Below are 14,210 nucleotides of genomic sequence, written 5' to 3'. Positions count from 1 at the left end.
TCGCCGCATCGATATCACAATATCGATATCATTGATGCCAAGACCTGTCCTGTAAATTTATTAATTTTATTAACATATAGATGGTAAATATTAAATTTTTGGTCGAATTATCTTAAACGGAGTGCTAAATATTGTATGTACAATAAAAAAACAATAAAAAACACACTTTAAATCGTCAGAGTCGAGCTGGTTGCATTTGACGACGTAAAAAGAGAAGCACGCGCAGGGAGCCGTCTGCTACTGGCGTATCAGCTGCTTCAGTGTGTGGTTGAGATGGCGAAAACAACCACGATACCGATAGCAAGTTCATACCAAGTTCTCATCCAATGTGCTGCCGGTGTTTTTAATACGAACAAGATATGCTGAAAACGTTTTTTTACATGCAATTATTTTTAGTGCGGACGATATATAAACCAACATAAACATTAGATGTATTGCATTGCATAAATTAACTCAAGCATGCAACCATATTATTTACTTCTACTATAATTAATGGAAATGTATGTATATATATACATATATATAGATAATTATTTTGTGTCCTATACACTCCGTGAAAATTTCTCCAAAGATTTAATTTTTTTTCTCTTGCCGGGACTCGGATCTGTGCTAAGTTTTTATTCAGGACACACCTTTATTGCTGATTAGGTATGGCGGGCATGAATAAAAATTTACCGGACATAGTTGACTCTGAAAAATTAAACATACGAAATTTTAAAATATACAAATCGTTGCTGTTTCCTAATTTTAGTTTATATATTTTAGCTACATATGTATGTCAATGTTGCCGTAATATAATGTTACAATAACTGCCTTGCGCTGAGGGACAGTGGTAAGTATACATTCTTACATATTAAATATTGCTGTATTTTAACTTTGTTTAATTATTTTTTGATCCACAGCAAGAAATTCGTGTAGTAACTATATATAGATATATAAGCCAAATCGAAATTTTGCCGTTTTTACTTTGGTAAAACAGGTAAATTTTTGGTACTTTGATCACACAAGTCATGCCACGAGGTAAACGTAGAGCTCCAGAAATCGGTGACAATATGGATGGCCAATCAAAAAGAGCACGCACCAGCTACATAACTATAGCGACACAACAAAGCAGCAGGTGAGTGTCGCCACAATTTATTTAGAATTAATTATAAAAAAGCTTTAACTGACGGAATGATTCAATGGTAAGACTGCTTAAGCTGAAAAATTAGAGTAGCACTTTTTTTTAAATATAGTTTGACCAACGATTTTTTACGTTTAGAAGTTATTGGAAGATTAAATTTCCTAACTGGTTAGACCTCTAGACAGAAATATGGGTTGTTTTCAAAATCATAAAGGTTTAATTGTAAGCCTAATAACTGATAAATTGGAAATTTAATAATAATCTAAAGTTTGTCCGAAGATAATATTCTAACAAAAATAATAAATATTTGTTATTAGCTTCTCTGATATCTATTTTAAAGAAGGATTTCTAATTTTATTTTCAAAATTTAACTAACTAATGTCTTAATGCAAACTGGTATTTAGAATCTTCATTTTTCATATCTGATAAATCGAGTATTTATTTACCACATTTCTTACCTTCCCTGGTATTTTTTAGAGCAAATGCCAAATGGGGTATAGTATAGAATTGTTTTAAGATAGTGTTTTATTATGCATATAACCATATAAGAAGAAGTCGTATTAGATAACAAAACTATAAGTCGAAACGATGTATGTAAGATCAACAAAACTATCTGATAACTGAAAATTAAGCGAATAGCGTATAAATCAGTTTATTGTGATTGGGAGATATACTGCAATTCTTAGATACACATAGGGTCTTTATTGTTTTTACCATATATATTTATAAATAAATCTTCGTTGAGATGACGGGTATCAGGTCCCTCTTCATTTTATTTATTTATTTTTTTGTTAATTGTTTATTTATTTATGTCTTCATGAGTTCGCTTATAGATGAAAAGAATCGAATTTAATTATGGAATTGTTAAGTAGTTTATGTATATTTATTCAAGTTAATTAATAAATGAATTTATTTATTTAATTTAATTTAATTATCCTATACATATAAATTAATATATATGTGTGTGTTTATGAACTATTAGTTAAGAGATTATTAAAAAGAAAGTTAAATATTTATATCTAAAGATCATATATCTTTATTTTAGTGGTGCAATTTTTTATTCATTTTAATGTGCCCAACATATAGAATAATTTATTTTGTATTATGCAACCGGTATACTAAAAAATTTGACGGGTTTAATTCATAATTTTGTAACTTGAATCTGATTAGTTTCCTTATTTTTATAGATTGGCACAAATTTCTATATTTTTATGTGGTATATATAGGAGGTCTATCTATTTCAGTTTCCTTCCTTAAATTTTGCATGTGTAATAAACAGAGTTTTGCTTTTACATATTTGAAAGTTTTCAATAGGTTTGCAATAAGTTTTGGTTAGTTATGTAAATATATACTCGCATATATTTAACAAATGCACATGAGCGTAATTATAATAAATATAATATTTAACATTTCACATAATATTAGCTATATGGAAGACATTTGCATTTATTTATATATATATATAATTTTGTAACAATTATGTTTGTGGTTCCGATGACTCACAATTTCCTTTACCTTTAAGAACATGATAATATAGTTGGATACTTCAATACTGGCTACAACAAATAACAGAAAGGTATGATTCGAAAAGAATTAAGTTAATTGTAGTACATTGAGGCTTGGTTTACTCCATCGACCCGTACTGAACCTTCTTGACTTTGAAATACCTGAAAAATTGAATTAGTATAACTATTAAAAATTTGGAATTTAAACTTTGTAAATTTGTAGTAAGGGCTATTTTATCTATAAATACTCAACTATTTTATACTCGTATTGCATTAAGCTTAGTTAGACAAATTTTGAATTACTCACCGCCAACCACCGTAGCCCGAAATAGTCAATAGAACCGCAATGGCCAGTGCTGTACCTACGGCTAAGGGTGCCGTTTCGTCGCGATAGGATCCGGTGGCACTACAGTGGAAGGATGGTCCCCACTTGCCGCTCTCCTTGAACATAAAGCTTTGCATATGCATGTCGCGCAAGTAAAGACGCGCAATATGACCAGACTGATCGCCAGAATCGTGAGGGGCATACAAAATCACAGTTTGTTCCTTGTCACAAAGGTACGACTTGCCCACGGGCGTTGGAAAATACATGGGCGTTTGTGCTGGAGAGGTCAATTTCACATTCAAATTGGGACGGTCAGGATGTTCGAATAATGGATTCGATGAGGAGTATGTTAGCTCAAAAACGTTGATGTACCACCCCTCGCCTCCTGACGACTATGCATGTGTGTGTATAGTAGAAATTAATTTTAGTTAACCTCTGACATTTTGGTCCCATTGGCAAACGCTTAGCCCCTTACCTTTTTGAAAGTCATGGACAGCGAAAAGCCCTTGAAGTCCATGGTCAATATTTCCAAATTCGTATTGTCACACTCGCCGCTCAAGACTGGATTATCCGGCATATATAGGTCTGCCTCCACATCCTCGTTCAACTTATTCCGATATCGGATACTTATTAAACCATCTACTTGCATAAGAATGCAGGTGATGCCATTAGTAGCATTTAAGCGATAAATCGAAGTAGTGGCATCATGATTCATCGAAGATGCCTGCAAGAGTATTTGACACTTGAAAAAAAACCTGAAATGGGTGAGGATGCTCATCCCTTACCGATGGCGATTTAGTAGTATATTTAGAAACTCTCGGCGTTTTCGTTGTAAAGGCGCTGAGCTGAAGGCCTTGAGCGCTGTTCGCTGTGAAAAAATATGAGTTTAACTCTAAATTGCAATTTTTGTTCCTCTAAGTCATTGTGTCAGCAGTGTGATGTGTCCTCCGTGCTATTGATTTTTTCCCACCCATTCATTCCCTTAAGCAAAGGGGTGTTTTAACAACTCACCAAGTAACGCGAATAGTATGCAACAGATAATGTTGAATACATATCCATTGACACACTTCAAAGCACGGTTATTTTTACGAAATTGTAGCATTTTTTTATTTATTAACAAAAACCTTTTAAGGGTATTATTACGTACGATTCCTTAATTCGATAGAAACGAAGTGTCTCGCTTGCAGTCGTGCGCACAACTACGGCTTGAATGCTTATTCATCAGCATTCTGCTCCGCGCCTATTTCACGAGTTCTCAGCTGCCATATATTGACATAAAATTCATTCAATTCTCGCTCTCAATTCACAATCCAGCGCGCAGCCGCCGGAACTCAGTTAATAACAAGAGTGCTCTAGTAGAGAGTGCTCGACTGGGAGATACCCCAAACCCTGCATAAACTGATAGAACTGATACTCCAACAATTCAGTACTTTTTTATGCACACATACAAAGTCATGCGTTCCGCCAACTGCACAGATAGCAGCGACGGCGTTTGAGTTGCGCTACAGTGTGGACTATGTTATGAGACTGAAAAAGTCTCTATTATATCTTCCGATATCGCGGCGTTCATGCGAACAGCCAGACATGGTTATATAGATTCAGAAGTGTGGCAGATCGAGTTGGTTATTCAATCATATCTCCTACGCCTTTCGAGATACAGATTCCAAAGTTTAAATTAAAATTCGTGTGTTTTGGTCGGATTTTGGTTCAAATCCAGCCGCCATCCCTAAATTCATGATTTCGAAGTTTTATCAAGATGCGCATGTGCTGTTTTTCTTATACCCAGAACCCTTTGAAAATAAGAAATCAGGGTATAATTGTTTTCTTAAAAGTATGTAACAGGCAGAAGGAGGCGTGACCGACTCCACAAAGTAAATATATTCTTGATCAGGGCGACGATCTGAGTAGATTTAACCCTGTCCGTCCGCCCGTCCGTATGTATGAACGCATCGATATCAGAAGATATAAGAGCTGGAGACCTAAAATTTTTTCCTTGGTCCGCGCATATCGAATTTTTCTCAAAAAATCGAGAAGTACTGCCAATATTTTGTTATCGATTAAACAATTATCGAAAACTAGTTATTTAATTATATCTCCTAGACTTATTTAACCCCCTCCTCTATATCCACCCCCTCAAAGCCGTATTTCAAGTACGCACGCATTTCAATGTTATTATCACGATCCACAAGTTTCATGGAGATAGTCCATCGAAAAGTTATTAAACAATTAATTTCTCATAGTAAGCCCACACTGCAGTCAATTCGTGTTTATGCGTGCATGCCTATGTGTGTCTGTGTAGGTATTTCTTGTGTAAGCAGAAAGACACGAAGAATTACTGAAACATCAATTCTTAGAAGGGTTCAAGGTATCTCATAGTCGAGGAGTCTCGATTAGAGCAGTGTTAATTGTTTTTAAAATCGTCTTCCCCATTTGGACTTCTTTTTTAGTGAATATTTTTATATTTTTTGTTAATTTGGAATTAAAGCTGATGAGGTATTTCAAAGAAATATCTACATTATTCTTCGTAACCACTTGAATTTTGATGAGATCACTTATTTCATGTGTGCTTGTACATAATTTAACAAAAACTACGATCAAAAAGTGGTTACTGTTATAAAAAAAATACTTTAAAAATATTCTCAGAAATACATATGTATGTATGTATAATATAATGACCTTCATTTTATATATATATATGTATGTATATTTAAATATCTTCGAATGTTGTTTCGGCCTCTTTTTGATTGCATTGGCATCACCATTAAGTTTACTATTGCTATTTTTAGTTGGCAACACTAAGAAAATTAAAACATTGAATAATACGTCAACATCGGAGCGATTGCTCAAGAAAATTATAGTTAAAAATAAATAAAATAGCATAAATATATGTGCTTAAATGTTTTATGGCTAAGTATACTATTAACAATTCATTTAATAATACTAATAACATAGATAATTATATTGATAACATTGTTGTTTTTAACCAGACGCCATATAAGAGCAGAAGACGGCTTTAGCCAGAAACGCTGCCTCGCCTGGTTCCACGAATACACCACGCCCGATGAGCCTGATACACTGGGTGAGTAAAACAAAAGTTGGTGATCTCAAAAGGAAAACAACATAAACACTCGTATTTATAGGACCAGATGGCATGGAGAAATTCTGTGAAGATATTGGCGTTGAGCCCGAGAATATTGTGATGCTTGTGCTCGCCTACAAAATGGGTGCCACACAGATGGGATTCTTCAGTCAGCAAGAGTGGTTAAAAGGTCTCACGGATCTCGAATGTGATTCGACAGCAAAAATGGTTGTGAAACTGGACTATCTGCGCAGCATACTCAACGATCCCAACTCCTTCAAGAGTATATACCGATACGCCTATGATTTTGCCAAGGTAAATTAATAATAATCTTGCAAGCATAAATATACACACCAATTTCTTATGCAGGACTCGGATCAGCGAAGCATGGATATTCTGACGGCTAAAGCGATGCTACAATTACTTCTGGGCAAGCATTGGACACTGTATCCACAATTTGCGCAATTCCTAGAGCAATCCAAGTACAAGGTTATTAATAAGGATCAATGGTGTAATATACTCGAGTTTTCGCGCACAATCTGTATTGATTTGTCAAACTATGATATTGATGGAGCATGTACGTAACAGTTAATACGCTCGATAAGCATACCATGTTTTGTTATCATTTCCAATTTTAGGGCCCGTCATGCTGGATGAATTTGTGGAATGGCTGCGTTTGCAACGCGGGCTAGTCGTTGGGAGCTCGGGATCCAGCTGAGAGTGCCTGGATCGGATAATTTTAGTTCAACTTTAGAAATTCTGTAGTGTCTATCATGAGACGATCGGCGATACACACACAACGACATGCAAAACGCAAAGCCCTCCTCCATTGCACACGCTAACTCTGACACAAACATACGTACACCAAGAAAGAGACACAAGGCACTTGAGACTGCGTAAAACTTTCAAAAAAAAAAAAGAAGAAAAACCAACTATAAAACAACACTATTGATATATATATATATATATAATTAATGTAATAATTTAATTGTAAACATTTAAAAAACAATCTACATAAAGTGTTACTTTTAAGGCATCACTGAAACTGGTAATAGACAACAGTTTTACAGTAAGCTCATTTCGAAACCATCGTAAAAGCGTCGCAATAACCTAAAACTGAACGAATGCCAATATACAAGTAACAAAAATATTATACGATTCAAGCATACATACATATGTATGTATTTCTAAGTGGCATAGTCAAACTTATATCCGTAGTTAAAAAACTTAAGGGTCTTCTCGCTTTTTGAGGAAGTGGATAAGCAAGCAGGAGCTTTTTGGAGATCATAATATCCAATAAACTTATTGAAATACAGCTTGCTGATTTTCAATGTATTCGGTTAGGCCCTACTTATTCTCTAAAATCAACTGAAGCTATTTAACGATTTTAGTTATTAATGGATTCTCGAGACGGGAAATCAACCTAATTTATCGTTGCATTTAGGGCTCACATTTTCTTATTCAGCTACATTAATTAATATAATTGAATGAATATTGTCGACAAATAAAATCTATTTTTATCGAAAATCCCTCTTCATTAGTTGCAATTTGCAACCTCTCTCGGATGGTGCTGCCAGATCTATAAATTGGTTGCTGCAGTGAGAGGCCAGATATTTCAATACATAGTATTTTTCGCTCAATTGTTAAAGTATAAAAGTTAAAAAATTACATAATTATTATTATTATTATAGTATTAAAGTAGATCTCTTGATGCTTTTATGCAACTCCCACAAATTTAGATTTGAATAAAGTCCAAAAACCATAGTTTTATGCTGGCTATACATATAATTTAAATTTTAACGTTTACGCGTGCTTTTTGTGAATATTTTCCAGCACTGGCCATGCAGTGCTGCTCAAAACATGTTATCGTTTGAGACTTAGTGACGCCGACGAACTACTCAAACTGGCATTCAAATAGAATAAACTGTTTCGGCGCGTTCTACACTTTGTGCCTGTAATTCGTGTCGGCCTGGGTATCTCGTTTTAGATCATTGTTAGTGTGAATATTTTATCATATTTTTTAATATACTTCGGGGTAAATATTTACGTACCGTGCACAAAAATAATTAAATCTCAGAAAACAAAAGAAGCAAGCAGGCGGAGCAGATATAGAAAAAATAAAATAAACGAGTCAGTCCAAAAAGACAAAACTGAAAAAATGGCCGCAAAGCCCGAGGACAAGAGCACGGATATACCTGATCGTCTTTTTGACTCTAATCACCGTAAGACCTATAAGCGTATGCGCTTTTTCGGTAAGGTAAGTGCTAAGTTTGTCTCGCAGACATTTTGTATAAAAATAGAGGGAAAACATGCGGTGGCCGTCCTACATAGAGGCGATTGCATCGTTTGCCCTGGACATTTTGTTCCTGTTGTTTTCGCGATATGCAGTTATGTATGCATGCATGTATGTGTGCAGGTTGTGTATTCAGACACACATGTATATAGCTACGAACAGAAATTAGTGTTGTCAAACACTGCAAGTAACCAGTTGGCTGGTTGCAAACAACCAGTTGGCTGTTTTGGCGCGTACTACACAATAAATGAATGTATGCATGTATGTATGTACATATGTTCATATATTCAGCTAATATATGTATTTGAAATATTTCTGATAATTTTAAAATACAATTTTCAGGGCGGATTTGCTAAATGTTATGAAATAATTGATGTGGAGACCGACGATGTGTTTGCCGGCAAGATTGTATCCAAGAAGCTTATGATAAAGCACAACCAGAAGGAGAAGACGGCTCAGGAAATAACTATTCACCGCAGTCTAAACCATCCAAATATTGTAAAATTTCACAGCTATTTTGAAGATGTTCAGAACATCTATATTGTGCTGGAGCTGTGCAAGAAACGCGTAAGTATTATGAATTGATAAAGGCGTGCATGTATTATTAATTTTTTTTCAACATATTGCTTTGTAGTCAATGATGGAGTTGCATAAGCGCCGTAAGAGTATTACAGAGTTTGAAACCCGCTATTACATATACCAGATAATACAGGGTGTCAAGTATCTTCACGACAATCGCATCATTCATCGTGATCTAAAGTTGGGCAATCTATTTCTAAATGACATGTTGCATGTGAAGATTGGAGATTTTGGACTAGCAACTCGTATTGAGTATGAGGGTGAACGCAAGAAAACCCTTTGCGGCACTCCTAACTATATTGCACCAGAGATTCTGACAAAGAAGGGTCACTCGTTTGAAGTGGACATTTGGTCCATTGGATGCGTTATGTATACGTTGTTGGTTGGTCAGCCGCCTTTCGAAACAAAAACATTAAAAGACACTTACTCAAAAATAAAAAAATGCGAGTACCGCGTGCCGAGCTACTTAAGAAAACCGGCTGCGGATATGGTCATTGCAATGCTGCAACCTAATCCAGAAAGTCGTCCTACAATAGGACAGCTCTTGAATTTTGAGTTTCTTAAGGCCACACAAGTGCCAGTGTTTTTGCCCAGTTCTTGTTTAACAATGGCTCCACGTATCGGCATTAACGATACTATAGAGGATCCTACTCAGCGTAAGCCGCTGGCGGAATACAATGGTCTGCGAGATGATACTCGTTTAGAGTCGACGTTCTTAAAGAATAATTTACACGACGCTATTACAGCGTCGGCTCAGGTTTGTCGTCATAATGAAGACTATCGTAGCGATATAGAGAGCTTGCATCAGCAGCTGACGAAGCTTATTAATGATAAGGTATGCAGAATGAGGTTAAATATCAAATATATAAATATAAATATGCTTCCTCTTCATTTTAAAAGCCGCGTTTACTGCAAGGAAATCTTGGCGATGAGAATACCGATCCTGCTGCCCAGCCGTTATTTTGGATATCAAAGTGGGTCGACTATAGCGATAAATACGGTTTTGGCTATCAACTGTGTGATGAGGGCATCGGAGTTATGTTCAATGACACCACAAAACTCATTTTGTTGCCTAATCAACTAAACGTGCATTTTATTGATAAGGAGGGTAAAGAATCTTACATGACTACGACAGATTACTGCAAGTCTCTGGATAAAAAGATGAAACTGCTGTCATATTTTAAACGTTATATGACTGAGCATCTGGTAAAGGCAGGGGCCAATAATGTTCCTGATGAAAATGATCAAATTTCTCGAATGCCTCATCTTCATTCCTGGTTTCGGACGACTTGTGCAGTGGTTATGCATTTAACCAATGGCTCTGTTCAGGTACTAACCATAAACTTTCAACTTAAATTACAGAACAAAATTTTATATGTATTATTTTTGTTTCTTGCTTAGCTTAACTTTTCAGATCATATGAAAATAATTTTATGCCCCCGTATGAGTGCCATCACCTACATGGATCATGAGAAAAATTTTCGCACATATCGATTTTCAACTATCGCACAAAACGGAGTTTCCAAGGATCTATACCAAAAGATACGTTATGCTCATGAGAAACTCAGGAAAATGCTTGAGAAGATGTTTGTTTGAGCATAAAAGGAAATTACTACAGCCGGCTGATTCATATATTCATTCTCGTTACGTTTATGTCTAGTTAAACAGAATACATTAATTTTCTATATAGCGCGCAAAGCAAAAAATCTATTCCTCCATGTTCGATATACTCCAAATTCCCGTTGCTGTTTAAATTAGTCGCTTGTTTATTTATTAAGTTATATATTCAGTTTTTTTCCGCTAAGATATTAGCTTTTGTAATAAATGTTTTCATAATTTTTAATATATAAAGAAAGTAATAATGATATAAAATGATCAGAATCAGCATATTTATTTTGTTTTCTTTTAGGTAAATCGATTGTTATCGGTATTTAGATACTGCATTGCTTTTTAATACTGATAATCGAGAGAGTACGAAACTCCGAGATATTTTTTAAGTGCAAAATAAAATGATTTGGAAGTGTTGTCTAAGAAATATTTATTTCCATTGCGTCACATGTCATTCTTGATTGTATTTTATTAAGTATATTTAAAGAAAGGGAAATAATATGTATTTTGTAAGTAACACTTTGGTCACACTGGATGGCATAGCAGTGTGACCAAAGTGTTACTTACAAAATACATATCGTATTGATTTTATTTTCAGCAAGGTCCAAGTCGAATTTGTGCAGAATATCTGAAAGCCACCGAATCGTTATCTAAATGCAATTTAGTGAACAAAATATCCACAAGAACAATAATGGGAGACAATGAGCAGAAGGCCCTTCAGCTTATGGCTGAGGCGGAAAAGAAGCTGACACAACAAAAGGGTTTTCTCGGCTCGCTTTTTGGGTGAGTAATGTGGACTACTATCGAGCGTATTCATTATTATTTTCTGCGCTAGAAGACATAATGTAGGTATTTCGTTTTAATTATTGCATTTAGGAACATTCGAATGCGATTCCCTAAAGTATGTACCACGCATGAGCATATATACATATACTTAGATGTATGTATCTGCCCATACAGAAATATTGATGCCTGAAAGGAAAATTTATTTGTATTAAACTTTAGATATATATTAATGTGGATTAAAATATGATTCAAAAGTATGAAATTTAGATATTAAAATATTTGTTTGTTTTATTATTATTATTATTATTATTATTATTATTATTATTATTATTATTATTATTATTATTATTATTATTATTATTTTTTTTTTTAATTTTAATTTTTATTTATAAGCTAATCATGTAATTATTGTGCATTCCATATTTATGCAGACATTAGAACTATTAATTAACACACTAGGGAAACTACAAAACTATAAGAAAATATTGATCCTTATTATTACGTGATAGGCCCGATTAAGTATGGGCTAATATATGGTCATAAGTGCGAGTGATATCCATTGTTATAGTTGTCTATTGTTATAAATCATTGCAGTGGTTCCAATAAAATTGAAGATGCTATTGAGTGCTATCAGCGAGCTGGCAATATGTTTAAAATGTCGAAGAACTGGAGTAAAGCCGGTGAATGCTTCTGTGAGGCAGCCACTCTCCATGGACGAGCTGGCAGCCGCCACGATGCAGGCACTTGCTACGTGGACGCTTCGAATTGCTACAAGAAGGTTGACGTGGAAAGCGCCGTCAACTGTTTGATGAAGTCCATAGACATTTACACCGATATGGGACGCTTTACAATGGCAGCCAAGCATCATCAGAGCATTGCTGAAATGTATGAAAGTGACCCAGCTACTCTGGTAAGCAACTATTATATATGTGCATTTATAACACAGACTAGAAAGTAATTAATTTGTAATTTATCTGGTGACGTGAAGGCCAAAGCCATTCAACACTATGAACAAGCGGCAGATTATTTTAAGGGCGAAGAGTCAGTTAGCTCGGCGAATAAGTGTATGCTAAAAGTTGCCCAATATGCAGCCCAACTGGAGGATTATGAAAAAGCAATATCCATATATGAGCAGGTTGCTGCCTCATCACTCGAGAGCTCGTTGTTGAAATACAGCGCCAAGGAGTATTTCTTTCGTGCCGCTCTTTGTCATCTAAGCGTTGATTTGTTGAATGCGCAACACGCAATCGAAAAGTATGCGCAGCAATACCCGGCATTCCAAGACTCACGAGAGTTCAAACTAATCAAGGTAATTAAGATTTTGTAACTTACATTTTCATTCAATAAAATACATTTCTATGTAGGTTCTATGTGAGCACCTTGAGGAGCAGAATATCGAGGGGTTTACAGAAGCAGTAAAGGATTACGATAGCATCTCACGCTTGGATCAATGGTATACAACAATATTGCTACGCATTAAAAAGGCCGCAGACGAGGATCCTGATTTGCGATAAAAATACCAATATATTAACGCGTATAAATACAAATATATAAACGCATATAACTTCTTAAATGCTTTTTGAGTTAACAAAAAATATATATCTACGTATATACATATAACGAAATTCACAAGAGAAAAATTAATTCAACTAAAATCATTATTCTACACTATAATATGCAACATTTTTAAAGTGAAAACTTAATGATTTTAATTTATAAATAATATCGTCATGACTTTGGATCATTTCTTTTTGTTGAGTTGTACAATGTAAATTATTTGTCAAAGTAATATAAAATTGGTTGAACATATTAATTTGATGGATCGGTTTTTATTAAGACTTTGTTTTTTTTTTTTTTTTTTTCTTATATAATCACTAATGTGTTAAACATATTGTCAATTGACAATGATTAAGATATTCTAGTTTTAGCACTAACTATTAAAAAAATTTAATCAGTCAAGTATGCGTTATTAAGGTTAGGAAAACGAAAAAAAAAAGAAATAATAAATAAAATAAATGCAGTTTCTGAACTAAAGAAATATAATAAAAGCTATAAACAGAAGATTACAATTATAAAAAAAAATCGTTGGTAATTATTAAAAACTTGAGGTTAAACGATAGAAAAAAGTACATTCTTACGAAAAATAAAAATGAATACATATTAAAGAATCTAACTAATTCATTAGAATATCTTGAGGGTCGCAGTTATTAATTCCATCACAGAACAAATTCAAATATTTGGTGAATCCGAAAGGTATAAAAATATAAATAAATGATTAATTAAATAAAACTTTATCCAATTTTAATCTGTAGTTGTTGCTTAAACAGCATAATAAAATTTTGCTGGTTTAAATGCTTAAAATTTCTGATATATTTAAATTTTATAACTAAATCCTAAAAATTTCTTACCATTACCATATACAATATAATGTAATGAGAGAAATATAAAATATTGAAAATGGTTGGAAAGTAAAAAGCTTCAAAATAATGCACTATGTTTAATCAGACTTCGCCTTTTTTTGCCGGGATAATTGATTCGTTTGATATAAAACGATAAATATAATAATAAATTGTTCCATCAGATTGGATCTATTAAGAAAAAAAAAAGATTTTAACGGCTTATTCATTAGGTGTTTTATAATAAATTAATAATCAAACACAACGTATTCGCTTACTTCATCCTTTACTCGATTTGTCCAATGTCCATACTATTTTGTATTTTCTATGTATTTTATTTATTATATCGTCTGAAATGTCGTACCTCTGACACTCAAGTGACATCTTGAAAGAGTTGTGAGATCATTGTTTCTTGTTTCACATTCTAAGTTTTTGTTATGCCAGAAATAATGTTTCCAGAGTCAATCTTTATCAGAGAAAATAGCCTAACTTTCAGATTCCTGTCCGTGCGTCTCA

General features: G+C 34.0%; 4 protein-coding genes across 7 annotated transcripts; 3 read left to right on the top strand and 1 right to left on the bottom strand.

Annotated features, from left to right (window-relative positions):
• The first annotated feature begins 1 nt into the window (after position 1).
• Positions 2 to 7,347, top strand: LOC6583631 (DCN1-like protein 4). 4 transcript variants are annotated; one of them, XM_015162986.3, is made up of 7 exons: positions 2 to 83; positions 766 to 832; positions 903 to 1,117; positions 5,941 to 6,032; positions 6,094 to 6,347; positions 6,402 to 6,609; positions 6,671 to 7,347. In XM_015162986.3, the coding sequence occupies exons 3-7, from the start codon at positions 1,011 to 1,013 to the stop codon at positions 6,748 to 6,750; spliced, it is 741 nt and encodes a 246-aa protein (XP_015018472.1). In that variant the 5' UTR covers positions 2 to 83; positions 766 to 832; positions 903 to 1,010; the 3' UTR covers positions 6,751 to 7,347. The 4 variants fall into 4 exon arrangements, with proteins under 4 accessions (XP_015018472.1, XP_015018470.1, XP_002009297.1 ...); XM_015162984.3 differs by having other exon boundaries at positions 29 to 51; XM_002009261.4 differs by lacking the exon at positions 2 to 83 and adding an exon at positions 624 to 648.
• On the bottom strand, positions 2,336 to 4,246 carry LOC6583632 (lysosome-associated membrane glycoprotein 5). The gene is made up of 5 exons (XM_002009262.4): positions 3,965 to 4,246; positions 3,739 to 3,821; positions 3,429 to 3,677; positions 2,936 to 3,345; positions 2,336 to 2,790 (listed from the first exon to the last, which is right to left on the bottom strand). Exons 1-5 carry the CDS (start codon positions 4,053 to 4,055, stop codon positions 2,748 to 2,750), a joined length of 876 nt encoding a protein of 291 aa, XP_002009298.2. The 5' UTR covers positions 4,056 to 4,246; the 3' UTR covers positions 2,336 to 2,747.
• Positions 7,348 to 7,923: 576 nt separating the features above from the next.
• Positions 7,924 to 10,793, top strand: LOC6583630 (serine/threonine-protein kinase polo). The gene is made up of 5 exons (XM_002009260.4): positions 7,924 to 8,289; positions 8,668 to 8,892; positions 8,960 to 9,739; positions 9,805 to 10,233; positions 10,306 to 10,793. Exons 1-5 carry the CDS (start codon positions 8,191 to 8,193, stop codon positions 10,498 to 10,500), a joined length of 1,728 nt encoding a protein of 575 aa, XP_002009296.1. The 5' UTR covers positions 7,924 to 8,190; the 3' UTR covers positions 10,501 to 10,793.
• Positions 10,794 to 11,069: 276 nt separating this feature from the next.
• LOC6583629 (alpha-soluble NSF attachment protein) lies at positions 11,070 to 13,042 on the top strand. The gene is made up of 4 exons (XM_044010407.1): positions 11,070 to 11,295; positions 11,893 to 12,208; positions 12,287 to 12,607; positions 12,663 to 13,042. Exons 1-4 carry the CDS (start codon positions 11,204 to 11,206, stop codon positions 12,810 to 12,812), a joined length of 879 nt encoding a protein of 292 aa, XP_043866342.1. The 5' UTR covers positions 11,070 to 11,203; the 3' UTR covers positions 12,813 to 13,042.
• The last annotated feature ends 1,168 nt before the right edge of the window (positions 13,043 to 14,210 follow it).

Source organism: Drosophila mojavensis, unplaced genomic scaffold (assembly GCF_018153725.1).
Source record: "Drosophila mojavensis isolate 15081-1352.22 unplaced genomic scaffold, ASM1815372v1 contig_74, whole genome shotgun sequence".
Taxonomy (NCBI): domain Eukaryota; kingdom Metazoa; phylum Arthropoda; class Insecta; order Diptera; family Drosophilidae; genus Drosophila; species Drosophila mojavensis.
The sequence above is the reverse complement of the archived record's forward strand: the minus strand, read 5'-3'. Positions and strand labels throughout refer to the sequence as shown.

What these genes read in the sequence shown, in the direction of transcription:
- LOC6583631 (XM_015162986.3), top strand. Translation starts at nt 1,011, where the DNA reads ATGCCACGAGGTAAACGTAGAGCTCCAGAAATCGGTGACAATATGGAT. An exon ending in GCGACACAACAAAGCAGCAG is followed by an intron (nt 1,118 to 5,940) that starts GTGAGTGTCGCC and finishes GTTTTTAACCAG; the next exon opens with ACGCCATATAAGAGCAGAAG. An exon ending in CTATGATATTGATGGAGCAT is followed by an intron (nt 6,610 to 6,670) that starts GTACGTAACAGT and finishes TTCCAATTTTAG; the next exon opens with GGCCCGTCATGCTGGATGAA.
- LOC6583632 (XM_002009262.4), bottom strand. Translation starts at nt 4,055, where the DNA reads ATGCTACAATTTCGTAAAAATAACCGTGCTTTGAAGTGTGTCAATGGA. An exon ending in CATACTATTCGCGTTACTTG is followed by an intron (nt 3,822 to 3,964) that starts GTGAGTTGTTAA and finishes ATTTTTTCACAG; the next exon opens with CGAACAGCGCTCAAGGCCTT. An exon ending in TGTCCATGACTTTCAAAAAG is followed by an intron (nt 3,346 to 3,428) that starts GTAAGGGGCTAA and finishes ACACATGCATAG; the next exon opens with TCGTCAGGAGGCGAGGGGTG.
- LOC6583630 (XM_002009260.4), top strand. Translation starts at nt 8,191, where the DNA reads ATGGCCGCAAAGCCCGAGGACAAGAGCACGGATATACCTGATCGTCTT. An exon ending in TGGAGCTGTGCAAGAAACGC is followed by an intron (nt 8,893 to 8,959) that starts GTAAGTATTATG and finishes ATTGCTTTGTAG; the next exon opens with TCAATGATGGAGTTGCATAA. An exon ending in TAACCAATGGCTCTGTTCAG is followed by an intron (nt 10,234 to 10,305) that starts GTACTAACCATA and finishes TTTCTTGCTTAG; the next exon opens with CTTAACTTTTCAGATCATAT.
- LOC6583629 (XM_044010407.1), top strand. Translation starts at nt 11,204, where the DNA reads ATGGGAGACAATGAGCAGAAGGCCCTTCAGCTTATGGCTGAGGCGGAA. An exon ending in TTTCTCGGCTCGCTTTTTGG is followed by an intron (nt 11,296 to 11,892) that starts GTGAGTAATGTG and finishes AAATCATTGCAG; the next exon opens with TGGTTCCAATAAAATTGAAG. An exon ending in AAAGTGACCCAGCTACTCTG is followed by an intron (nt 12,209 to 12,286) that starts GTAAGCAACTAT and finishes GGTGACGTGAAG; the next exon opens with GCCAAAGCCATTCAACACTA.